Source organism: Paroedura picta, chromosome 2 (assembly GCF_049243985.1).
Source record: "Paroedura picta isolate Pp20150507F chromosome 2, Ppicta_v3.0, whole genome shotgun sequence".
NCBI lineage: Eukaryota > Metazoa > Chordata > Lepidosauria > Squamata > Gekkonidae > Paroedura > Paroedura picta.
In genome coordinates this window covers 82,246,234-82,259,804 of record NC_135370.1, presented here as the reverse complement: position 1 = coordinate 82,259,804, position 13,571 = coordinate 82,246,234, and the positions used below count along the sequence as shown (strand labels likewise).

At 41.2% G+C, this 13,571-nt stretch overlaps 1 protein-coding gene across 3 annotated transcripts in view; it reads left to right on the top strand.

Moving 5' to 3' along the window:
* IGHMBP2 (immunoglobulin mu DNA binding protein 2) overlaps positions 1-13,571 on the top strand; it is a 92,797-nt gene that overhangs the window by 54,676 nt on the left and 24,550 nt on the right. For all 3 annotated transcript variants that reach the window (XM_077321265.1, XM_077321264.1, XM_077321267.1), the window contains 2 exons: positions 88-270; positions 11,161-11,279. In XM_077321265.1, the coding sequence (XP_077177380.1) occupies positions 88-270; positions 11,161-11,279 (302 nt within the window). The remainder of the gene's footprint in view (positions 1-87; positions 271-11,160; positions 11,280-13,571) is intronic.

Sequence of the window (13,571 nt, the reverse complement as noted above, 5' to 3'; positions counted from 1 at the left end):
CTCTCAGTAGCCTCCTTTGTCGCTACCTTAATGGATTTGGCCTTTCTTGTTGTTGAGTTTACCTTGTTAATTACTCTCCTGGTGCAGAGCTGCTGCTAAGGGACTTTCTCTCAGCTTAATGGAACGTCTGATTCAGAAGTATGGCGATCGTGTTGTGAAGATGCTCACTGTGCAGTATCGCATGCACCAGGCCATAATGCACTGGGCTTCCACTGAGATGTATGATGGCCGCCTCTCAGCTCACCAGTCTGTCGCACAACATTTGCTGAAGTAAGTGACCTCTCCTTTTTCTTTAAGTTTTCAGTGGGAGAGCACCATTGTCAATTAATATTTCTGGAGAGTGTGCAGGTTTTTCTTCCATGGTCTGCAATAACCCTGTTGCTCTAGTAAGAAGTATGTGCAAGGTCCTTTTTCATTTAGCAAGTATTGATTTTGTTTTCCCCGGGACTACTCGCAGAATGGAAGCCCCCATATTTCCACTGTTTATGCGGGTTAGAGTGAAAATAAAGTTATATAACATTTAGGTTTATCTTGAGGGCTTGATTCTGCAATCACAGCAGGACTGTGCACAATTCTACATCACAATTTGAGGAAGAAAAAGGGTTGCTAGACAAAGGACACAATCCAAATTGGAGAAATACACGTAAGCTTACTGATTTAAGTGGACTCCAATCCTCTGAAGTCTGAGTTGGATTGTAAACATAACACCTGTAGTATTGCATATATTGAGAAAACTCATTTTGAAGCATATATATTTTACACGGCCAGTCTGGTTGTTTAGAAACATATCCTGCCCACATTGCAGCTAGCTTGGTGTATTTCGCTGAGATCAGTGATTCACATTGCTGTATTCCCCAGCCCACCCCGGTGAAATGCCTTTTTCTTGTAAAAATGCAAGGGAGAAAAAAAACACCCCTTCTTTGATACCTCTCTCATTCATTTAATGATTTGCATATGCTTCATTTTACATGCCAGCATAAGGAGGGAAGGAAATTTTTAGAACTAACATTTTTTTTACTGGGATCTTTAGTCTGTCATCAAATGAATGGAAACTAATGTTCTGGAAAAAGACAAAAAATTACATCTCATTTATTAACATTATTAATTTTTAAGAATTACTAATGTGCGTATAAAATTTTGTCTTTAGTCAAATCAGCTTATATATGTTTGTTTTCTTTTATTCCCATTTCTGTGCTTAGAAGTCAGTTCCCAGGGACATCTCCAGTAGTGTTCCACTGGGTGTGCTTCTCTTTTTAAATGGTCTTGCCATCTCTGTGGATTGGCACTATTGTCTGGGACCCAAAGAGTGACTTGCAAGAGTCCTGTAGAATGCTTCAGGCCTCCCCCGTCTTTTCAAGATCTGTTCACATATTCTTTCTGAATCTCTCCTAAATTTCAAACACCTTCTAATGTAGGGCTTTTGTCTTGCAAAAACAGCAACTATAAAGCCCTCTTGAGCTCCCAGAACTAGTTGCACAGTGCCTTGGATCCGGGCATTTACTTGCAAAGCAGCATTTATCTTCTTGACCCTGGCTTCTGCCTGTTGGGAATACGCTTCCAAGTTGAGCCTATGGTTGAGGCCAGCCAGGACTGAGGATACATCACTGTAAAATGCTGGGCCTCCTGCAAATCCCTCCCTTGGTTCTTCCCCCCCCCTTTTTTACCCTCCAGGGCCCATTATGCACGGCCGCCGAAACGGCGATTTCGGGTCACATGGAAAACGCGGAGGGGGAAGACGCGACGCATACCGGTTATGTACGGGGCGGGGCGCGATGGCGGCAAAACCCAGAGTAACCGATTATGCACGCGGCGATCCGGGCGCCGCTTCTGGTTGCGCCCCGGTCACCCGAAAGCTGCGCTTTCTTCCGCGTTTCACTGATGCGGCTTTTTTGGTGGCATGCACCGAAGCTGCGGCCGGTTGCAGCCGGCTCCGTGCGTTATCGGTGATTTTAGTTGCCGCCATTCCACCCCGAATGTGCGCTAAAACCCCCGTGCATAATGGGTCCAGTTGGTCCTGGAAGTCACTGAGTCACCATAGCACTTTATGTTGGTGCTAACATCATTTAGCTGTAAAATGTTTGTATTCTATGTATTTTATCTGTTATTGTTTATGAATTGGTTTTGAACCTCCCCAAGACAGCAAAGTCCAAGAGGGGCAGTATAGAAAACTCTAAACAAACAAACAATATCCTAACTCTCTACCATTACGCCAATGTCAATTGTGAAGAATGCTTTATCCACAGAGTAACACTCCTGTCCCATTCATAGATTCTGTTATGTGTTGGTTCAGGAGTTAACGATTCAGAAACCTTGTTCAATTAGGCAGTTTACTAAGGATTTTTTTCAAAACCTATACAGCAAAGCAAAAGACATGAAATATCCAGTTTATGGAAGATAATAAGAAGATTAGAAAAGGATGATAATCTGCATGTTTTACTGTCATTTGGTTGAAATGCAATCCCAGACCATGGTTCGGCAGTTATGGGGAGATGCTTGGGCTTGTGTGTTGCTTTTCTTTTCCGTGACCTTCTTTTCCAGATCTGAAATAAACTACAATATGTTCTTATGCCTGAGCCATAAACTGACTGTGGCTTGCCAGATTTGCAGAATGAGCAATGGTCAGGGAAGGGAGTTCATGAGCCTCTGAATCTTCCAGGCTTACTTAGTGCCAACCATCCCAGGGCCACTTGTGTCTGAATCCAGCCTGTGTGCTGTCCTGAAATTGATCCGTGTGTGCCATTTCGACTTGCGATAGATAACTGGTATAAAGTTACTGTCAGCTGTGATTATGATAGAATACGTGGGGTTCTTCTTTTCTTTTTTTTTTACAGACACTGATGTGCAAAATATAACAGAGCCATAAAGAAAGCCTTATCTGTATAGTGCTTTTTTAAAAAAAATGAACAGTTTGTATTCAGAGAATATTGACAGCAAGTTAATGGGAATATTTTTATTAGATCATATCATGGATTTAAATCACCAAGAAGATAATTTCAGTATACAGTATTGATGGCAAAGACAGCAAAGTGCTTTCTAAAGAGTGTGAAAGAAATTGTCAACAATAAAAATGAATTGTTGCTTTAAATGGAGGAAGATGTTAGCAGTGCAGTCTGGGTCTGATGCAGTAGCAAGCTGAAGGCTACATAAATTTCCTCTGATTTCAGGGAGCTCTGAGAAGCACACCCTTAACCATGGAATATTATTTTGTGTCTTATCTTTTATCACCTCGTTATAACACTCAGCTAGTGAAATCAGTGGCATGAAATGCTTAATTTCGGCTAGATTGAGCCCAAAAGCAGACCCAAAAATATTCTACAGAGAAGAAGAAATTACATTGTTAGGAAAAATAATTTGATTCACATAGAGTGAGATGCCATCTTTGCAACTTGACTTGTATGGGGAATTGAAATATTTAAATAGTTGGTTGCCTCCTTGAAGACCTCAGCTTTTCACACAAGTCCAATGTCAAAGATGGTATGCCACCTTGTGCAAATCAGCACTTTGCTCAGCTCTGTGATTTCTCATGCCCTGGAAAGAGGGTTGTTTGTTTGACTAGATATGCCCTAAAACCAAACGAATAGTTAAGGATGTTTAAATCCTAACCACTGCTGTGAAAAAAACATGGCAAATTGTGGGATCTGAACTGAGCCAGTTTATTATGCTCCTGGATTATTCTTAGGTTTATGCAATCTTTATCCATTCCTTCCCTTTTCACTTCATGCAAATCAGTTCCCAGTTCTGAATGTCTTCAGATTAACCTCCATTTGTTGTTGTGATGACCAAATTTAGATGCTGTAAACCAGTTGTTTGTTTTTTACCCATAATCTGGGAATGCTGATTACAATCACTCCTGGTTTAGAACCCCGATTTATGATCAAGAGGCAACCCATGTTTGTTGAAATGGCTAACTTCAGATTTTACAACAGTTGAGGTTAGAGCAAAGATTTTCTTAAATCAGGAAATATTCATTCTTGGCTTTTTGCATGAGGTGAGGAGTGAAGGGGGAAGGAAAGTATGAAGCAGAGAATAAACCAGACTCAAACTATTTGTGATGTCAGAATACAACAAAGGCTTTTCCCCTAGGGGTCTGGTTGCTTGCCTTTGGCTAGCTTTTTAATTGCAGTGATCACAGCAAGCAATATCCAATTGCTCTTTATGTATGAAAGGAGGCGGAGTAGCATTAATAATAAAGAAATGTAGGTTGGTTATTTTATTTCCCCTATACTCTTTCTAGTCTTCATATTTGGACCTGCTCTGGACAAAAATATTGGATGGTATGCATACCTTAAACTTAATTATAATCTGCTTTTAAGAGCACAAGAAACTTGATAAAATACTGATGAATGGAAACATTCAAAACAAAATAGGCTTAAGTTTTTAGGCAGACTGAAAACTGAAGAGCATTTAACTGCATATGAGTAGAAAACTCTTCATAATGTATTACGACATAGACCCATTATGCACGGGCTAGAACGCCCGCTCTGGTGGCGGCAGGGCTTTGGGGAAAATCCCCGATAACGCTTGCCGCCACCGCCGCCAGCATGGGCGTGTCCCGGCCCAGGGCTATGGAAGGCCCACGTTAAGTAAGTAAACGCGGGAAATTCCGCAGCTTCCTGGTTATGCTGGGTGGCAGCAAGAGCTGGGGTGGGCCGGGGCTGTGCATAATTAACAGCGCTGGGCCTTTCAGCCTGCCTGGCCCTGATCTACGGTGTGATGCCCAAATGTAGGTGCTGTAAACCAGTTGTTTGTTTTTTACCCATAATCTGGGAATGCTGTAGGGACACTGCACGCCCCTGCGGGCTCCGCAGAGCCCTGGAGCTGGCAGGGGCAACCCCCTGCCCTGCCAGAGCATATGGAGGGGGCCTGGCCCCCCCACTCACCCCGGCCCCTCCCCACCTCCCTCCCAGCCGCTGCCGATTACCTTGGCCGGCAGCGTCCCAGGCCTCCTGGCTCCAGCTCAAAACGTGCATGGGCTACGCCTCCATGTGTAAATGGGGAACGGCATGGTGGCAGCATGGAGTAGCTGCCGCCGTGCATAATGGGTCATAGGCTTGTTTTACATGTTAAGGAAGGAAGGTCATAAATAACAATGCGGTAACTTCCTTCCTTTATTATCCTTTCCGTACTATTGACTCAGCATTTCCTATGTGTAGCAATGAAAGTGTTAATATTTATGTTATGTTTATGTTAATATTTATGTGCATTCCTTAGTTCATAGGGAATCCTTCTTTTTCCCAGGAGTAATTAATAGTGCTGGATTATGCCAGCAGCTGCTCTGTTTCTGTTGCAGCCACATTTCCCTTTAGAGCAGCTCCCAGCCTTATTATTCTTGCATTTGTTCCTTTTCCTCCTTTGAAAGCAATGGATTAACACCTGTCTTGCACTCTTTGCTAAAAAGAAAAAGACTATTTAAATGGCAGTGTCAAGAAACCAAAGAAATTTTTTCCAGCTGATGCTTGCAAATGGCAGGAGCAGGCATAGATAGTGCTGTATATTCTCTCATTTGACCTTAATTGAAGTATAACTTCCTCTAGGAAAGAGTAACTCCTTTAGTGGTAGAGCCAGTTCCAGAGGTGACTATGTGATGAATCAGTGCACCTGTTCAATGTGGACCCCTTTTTATAGCGTTATTGTTTTATAAGGTGATCTCAATGCTAAGTAAAACATTGTAGGTGGGATTCTTCTGTGCTTGTTAAAAATATGTCCAAGGAAGTGTGCATGCATGCAAAAGCTCACACCTTAAATCAAACTTTGTTTGGACTCGAACTTTGTTCTCCCAAATAGTGAAAGAGAGATACTACCACAAAAACAACAGATTCTAGGATAGCTGTGTAAGTCTTTTACACTAAAAAAAATCAGCAGGAGTCTTGTGCCACCTTCAGAAACTAACAAGATTGTATTCCAGCATGAACTTTTGTGGACTAGAGCCCACTTTCTTCAAGTACATTGCACCAGGTCATCACTAAGCAGAAATGCTTCTGAACATGGCCTCAAAGCATGGATCAAAAATTCTAGGTCATACACAGACAGGAGTTATTTCAGTTATTGCATGCAAAATCTGGCAAGTTTTTAAAAGGGGAGGGTTTTTTTTTAACTGCTGTACTGACATGAAAATGAAATCTCACAACATTGTACTATGAGATCTTAGCTGTCATCTTGGTAGTTGCCTAGCAGCTCCATAAATATATCTGCAGCAGGGGCAAAGTTTTGGGAGAGGCAAGGATGAGGACAAGGGCAGCAGAGCAAGGGATAGAAATGAAGCATTAGGAGGACAAGAAGAGAAAGACAGAGAGGGGTTAGGAGAATGAAGGGAGATAGGTGAGGAGGAGGAGGACGGGGTAAGGGAGATAAAGGCAACATGGTGGCAAGAGGGCAAAAGGGAGGAAAATGATGAGGAAGAAGAAACCAGCAGCCCTCCCCCCCTCTAAGTTCTTCACAAGTCCCTGCTCCTAGAATTAACATTTGGCTGAAAAACTGCTTTAAAGGGGCCAGGAAGAGACAATTCTCGAGTACAGGAAGCGGAAGGAGGAAAGAAGGAGCAAAGTATCTAGGAAAGCTGATTAAAAGATGGCTGTTCACAGAATCAGTTTAAATACTAAAAAAAGAAAACCCTGAAAAGAACAGGATATGGGACTATGCATGGTTATATCTAATATTGAAAAGAGATCTAGTGAAAGATACACATATTTTGAGATACTGCTGCTTTAAACGATGAACCAGAGACAGGATAAGGCATGAGATTCATTAGGTACAGCATAAATAGCCACCAAAATAAGACAAAAGGCTGCTGTCACACATTCAAATTTGTACATGGAAACTCTAGCTGACTGCCATTGAACGACTGTTCTGCTCGAGGCCATGAAGCAGGAACAAGAGTGTACTTTTCTTTTAGTGCAAGGCTAAGGGCTGCTCATGAGTTTTGGAAGTTTCTGCTTCATACTGTTTGAAATTAATTTGCCTTTAGTGTTATCAAAATTGCAACAATCGGAATACCTTAAGTCCCTGATTTGCTGACTCTTTATTTTGTTTCTTCTGATTGCCAAGATACAAAGCATGGGTTCATTTAGAAGGTTCACATCTGGGTAGATTTGGAATGTGCTGAGAACTCATCCTTCATAATAACTATTCATGAAGCTAGAGAAAAATACCGTGCTTAGAAGCACACGTTCTAAGGAAACTTATGATGTAGCAAAAACCATCTTGCTGTCCTAACAGCTTTTCTTATGCCTTGAGCATTTCCTGTGAATTTGGGACACTGCTTCCCAAAGGAGGTTTTACTGTTTGTGTCGGAGTGTAGTGAAGTTGTTTTCAGAATACAAAATGGAACTGACAGCAGCCCGTCAAAGAGAAAAAGCCTCAGAAATATGCTAGGTATAGCCCTTATTTCTTAAGCAGCAGGTTGTGGGCTGCTCTGCAGCTCAGGTATTGTAACTGAACAAGAAATGTAATGGAATATTGAAAGGCTAAGCAGAAATCACCAACAAGTAACCTGTGCACAAAAGAGAAGACTTTTGAGGGCATGCAGGCAAAACCACAAAAGACAATGTTCAAAGACAGTTGAAAAAAAGTTTACATAAAGGATTGTATATAATCTTCCAAATATGAGCTAATGGTTGACAGCCTACTGGATTATTCAGATGGTGAGAGGAGAAATGGAAGAAGCAACTGTTCACTCTTCTTGTTCCCTACACCTCGAATTCTGTCCCAGAAAACCCCCACTAGGCCACCTCTCTGTCATACTTTTCACCCCTTCCATTTTTAGTTTCTGGGATGTTTGAGTCCTTGACCCCATACCAGAGTGTCCCCCCCTTTACCCTGCCTCCTCGTCTTCCCTGTGTATTTCACACAATCCAAACCTAGACCCTGTCTTTTTTTGCTTATTCAATCATGTATGTTGATGATCCTAAATTAATACATAACCATCAAAGTAAGATCAACATTAAAAGAGCGAAAGGAATAGACAGTGATGAAAGTGCCAGTGTTTCATCCGTAGTCCGGAAAGGAGGAGAAAAGGATAGGGGAGAGTCAAAAACTTTGCCCAGTTTACACTCACAGTTGGACACCTGAGTAGTAGGATGACCCCAGAAAAATAGATGGAATGCGTAATTTGAAGAAGGAAAAAATGTGGACCTTTCCTCCAAATGGTGGTTGTTCCAATAAGGGCTTCCATAGTGCAGCCCCTTGTGATTTGGTCTTGGTCCTTGTTTTTAGTGTGAGGACATGCAATACAAGAATGTTATGGACAAATGTAAGCAGAGTGTCTTTTCAGAGCAGGCAAATAATCACAGCCGGTTTGCATGCGTCTGGGACAGGGAGCTCGGCTCCTGGGGTGTTGCTTCCAGAATACTGGTGACCAGAATACTGACACATCCCATGTTTAAGTGTGGAGTAGCAGCAGGAAGGCTTGGTTTTTAAATGGATGCAAGAGATTCACCAGCATGTTCTCCTCAGGAAATAGCGTGACTCTTCTTTCCACTGGAAGATTCATGCAGCTAATTATCTTCAGAAGTGTTGTTGCCAAAATCGCTCAAATTAAGACTGTTACTGAGATTTGCAAAAAAGTCCAAGGACACTCACTGCCCTCCAGGAGCACACTCAGAAGAATCTTAATGATATCTTTTTATGCTTGAAGAAGACAGGTGGAACAGCAGAGCCCCAAGAGAGTGCAGGTTTAAAAGAAAAATCCTAGCAAAATACTCCCAACTCCTTTGCAGTTACTCAGGACTCCATTTTCATTTGAAATGCTTCTGGGAAAGACAGGCAATTTCCATTTCAAAATGACATGATTTAATTAGGCAGTGTTTTGAAGAGGTGATAATTAAGTGAACTTTGCAGCTCAGGATCATTTGAATAAAATTGACTATTAAAAAATAAATGGAGAAGGGAGCCCTGTAATCCAGAATAGTGGTGTTGCTGAAGCTCACAATTCTCTTTAAAAAAAAACATTAATATGTCTTGCTTGTAATGCTTAGTAGCATTTGCCCAAAACATTTTTAGTAGCTCAGATTGTAAAACAAGATTGTATGTCTGTTTGGCCAGCATTCAGCAGACCACATGACCAGTTCACAAAGATGACTCATGCTCAGTTTATGATAGATTACAACCCCAAGATCTTTTTCACACGCACTATGGCCAGGTGCCCCCCAACCTATACTTCTGTGTGATTCTTTTACCCTCAGTGGAAAATGTTTTTTCTGTCTGCTGGATTTCATTGTGCAAATTTCAGCTCCTAACTTTGGCTTTGAGAGCTGTACAAGCGGAGATATCCAAACTGGCCTTTATGTGTACATTTGGGAATTCTGATTTCTGTTTCCGGGTCAGCAACAGTTTAATTGTTTATGTGACCATAAACAACTCAAACTGGCTATTTTTCTTAACATTCAAATAACAAATGAATATAAGTCTCATGAACATAGTCACATGAAGAAGAAGAGTTGGTTCTTATATGCCGCTTTTCCCGACCCGGTCGGAACAGTTTTATCAGTGCTGTGGCGAGCCCAGGGTCACCCAGCTGGCTGCATGTGGGGGAGTGCAGAATCAAACCCAGCTCACCAGATTAGAAGTCTTCACTCCTAACCACTACACCAAACTGGCTCTCCCTGATTAAAGATCCCTGATTAAAGCCTTTCCCCACAAAAGTAGGTTTGAATGTGGCTTCTTTAGATCAAGTACTGTTTAAAAAGCATGTTGTTTGAGGTAACCAGGACTGTGTGTTATGCCTTTTTCTAATATCACAGCTGTCAAAACATTGTCCCTTGTAATACATCAAAGGGCACTTTGTTTGCCTCTGAGTTGTTAAAAGTACAAGCAGCTACCTGATAGAAGCCTGACAATTATTGAAATGAGATTCAAATTCCCATTTGATGTATTTTGCTTAGTACAAGAAATTATTGAGAATTGTATTATCTTTATACAGAGAAGTTTTGAAGACTACTTTGTTACTGAAGGAAAACTGGAGCCCAAAGATGTTAGTGCATGTTCCTCTCAGGTGACCTGAGGTAGTCTGAAGAGGACATGAATATTTTAACATGTGGCCCTCATAGAAGTCCTCATAGATGCAGAAAAAGCTGTGCAATTTTTGGAAATCCCCCCCCTTTTTGGGGTCCAATCGTCCCCCCCTTTTTTGGGGTCCAATCGTCCCAAACTGAAAAATGCCAGTTAAAAAAAGCTGAGGCAAAACCAATAAAAACAGCTGAGAGGCAGCTCAAATGGCACTCTTTAGGCGGTTCCTTTCAACCAGACTTCCCAAAAGAGCTGGTGGCCAATCCTGCAGAGAGAACTCTACCTGGAGACCTGACAAGGACTCTGTGTGCAGTCCAGTTTGAATAGGACTGCTCAGCAGAGCCCACCTAGGCACCAATCCTGTAGGGTGACTTCCCCCACAGACTTGGCTGGAGCTCAGCTGGGCAGCCAGGCTTAGAGTGGACTGCCCAACAGAGCCCACCAAAGAGCTGATACTGCAAGAAGACTAGAAGACATTTTATGGTTTCTTGCTACAAATGTAGCAAGCCTAGATTAGGAGAGATGAAAAAAATTAACTCTTTAACTTAGTACATCAGGATTTAGCACTTGCACAGTAACTTGTATGAACAAAGAACTCTGAATATTAATTCTGTAATCTCAGTTGAATATTGTACATCAATATATATAATGCCATTTCAAGTCTCTGTTTCCAGTACAGACATATTTCCTGTCAACGGGTGGGGCATGCACACTGGAAGGGTCAGTAAAATTAAGTACCAGTGACGTGATGCTGCTGGGCAGAAGGATATCTGTATTGCTATTATTTCTGTGTAGAACATGATATATACTTCCAAGCTACAGAGTGTGGACCTTCAGATCTTACCCCAGAGCAGCAGTGACCAAGCATGTGTTGAAGTGGACTCTATGGCAGCTTCTAATCTCAGACTCTGGTCTTTTCTCCTTACAGTGGGCCTAGTGGCATTACCAGGCCACTACAGACTGTACAGAGATAGGAGGTTCCATGTTAGTGAATAATGAAAGATTTTCATGGAGCCCACAGAGTTAGTGATTTTGCTAAACTTTGGTTTGGGTTCTGAAGGTTTGTAGATCATTCATAATCAAACTCTAGCAGGGTTTAAAAAGCAGAAGCACTACTTAAGTGATGTTAAATTCTTTTTCTTTCTAATAATTTGTCAGGGATCTGCCTGGAGTGGCTTCTACTGAAGAAACTAGTATTCCATTGCTACTTATAGATACAGCTGGCTGTGGTTTATTTGAACTTGAGGTGGAAGATGAACAATCTAAAGGGAATGAAGGTATTTTTTTTTTGTCTGCTAAGAATGTACCCACTCCCAGATATTGGAATCTGTTATGGCTCTCAGTTTGTTTCTGATCTGTTTTTGACATTTAAAACTCTTTGCTTGAGTGCAAAGTACCTAATGGACCACATCTCCTAATGTGAACTTGGCCAGGCTCTGAGGTTAGCTAGTAGGACCATGCTCAGAGGACCTTTACTGAGGTATGTGAGGCTGGCATTCTCTGTTGCTGCCTACAGGTTGTAGCCCTCTCCTAGAAGTACAGTTATCACCATATCTGTTGGCTTTCTGATGTAGCCAGCATGGTGTAGTGGTTAAGAGTGGCGGCCTGTAATCTGCAGAAACGGGTTTGATTCCCCATTGCCAGTCACAGTTTTCTCAGAGCTCTCTCAGCCTCACCTACCTCACAGGATGTCAGTTGTGGGGAAAGGAAGGGGAGGTGATTGTAAAACATTTTGAGGTTCTTTCGGGTAGTGAAAAGTGGGGCACAAAACACCAGCTTTCTTCTAAATAAAGAAGAAGAGTTGGTTCTTATATGCCGCTTTTTCTCTACCCAAAGGAGTCTCATGGCGGCTTACATTCGCCTTCCCTTTCCTCTCACAGCTACCCTGTGAGGTAGGTGAGGCTGAGAGAGCCCTGATATTACTGCCTGGTCAGAATAGCTTTATCAATGCTGTGGCAAGCCCAATACAAAACAAAAAAGGGAACAAAAACCCAAACTTAACAAAGTTAGGAGCTCAAAAGTTGAGCTGTAAAACAATATAAAATTTAAACAATTATTTATTAAAGTACACCATTAGGTTAAAAACAAAGTAAAAACCATATTAAACTACAGATCTATCTGCACATGAAGAGACCAAATGTGTTTCTTCCTCAGTGGTCAATATTATTGAATAATACACTCTTACCTAAGACCAATTATAAAGTATAGCTGTGTGGTCAAGGGAAATCTGTTAGGTGTAGCCCCAACAAACACTGGTATAATATTTCTTTTTGGAGCACCAACTTCTAAGATATGTGATATCTAGGAACACCACTCTCAGCTACTGTTTTACTCTGCACAGAGAGTGCATCTCATGTGTGTCAGAAAAAACCTTTTCTAGATATCACATATCTTAGAAGGTGGTGCTATTTCGGTTTTGAGAGCCCTTCTTCATTTTCTTTAATATAGGAACATTTATAGCACAGCACAGGATCTTTTTATGGATTGCCCAGTATTGTTGAGAGAGCCTCCATAGGGCATTCAGTCATACATCCCACCTCTGGACTTTAGAAAGTGGTATAGAGCCAAGTAGGATGGGTGATTCGATTTGCATAAGCCAAAAAGTACCCGAATCCCTGTAAACCGGCTAAATCAGTGGTTTCTGAATCATGAATTAACCAGTTTAAACTTCTTGGTGATTTCGGTGTTTTGGATTGGGCCAAATCCAAAAAGTACCAAATATGTTTTCTGTGCATATGCCTAGAGCCAACCTGTTTTTTTGAAGAGTTTATGATTGTAATTAGTTAGATTTCTTGAATAGCTCTAGACTGTTATCCATTTGGTGGTGATGTTCCTGTAGCTTTGTGTTTGTCATGTTGATTCATTTTTAAACTATTATTGTAATCCTTCTCAAGCACACAGAGATGAATAGAAATATTTGAAAGAAAGTTCAAGTATTTAGCAAGTTAATTTTACATTTTCTTAGAATACAAAAAATGAAATGTTTTGCTGTTAAACTAATTTGTTTTCACAGTTTTATGAGTGTAAAATGGTAGAAGAGAAAATTTTGCATAACACCCTGAGCTCGTTGGACAAAGTGCCCAATAGAGACTCAGATTGCTTTATAGAAATATAATTTCAATAAACAAGAAAAAATACTCAAAATACAATATACCTGGATCTGGATCCATGGGTTTGCTCAAGGCTACAGGCTGAAAGCCAAGGGCATAATGTCGTTTGGGCCTTGTGCCTGTAGCTACACCCATAATTATATACCTACAAACAAGAAGGGGAGCAGAAAATCACACCAAATGCTATTCAGTTGATGGAGATGTTCCCAAAGTTCCTCTCCCAGCTAGCTGTAAAAAATGGGGTGGATGTATGTTCTATTACAGAATTGATGGATGGATGTTCTGTAAAGAATAATTGTTTGACTTGTAGACAACTAAGAATCTTACATTTTTAAAATAAGGGTGACAAAAAGGAGTGCATTTTTTTTTCAACACACATGACTAAATTGCACATTTTGTTTGACAACATCTCAGTAATAACATTGTATCCATTAAGCTGTTTATGCTCCCCCCCCCCCC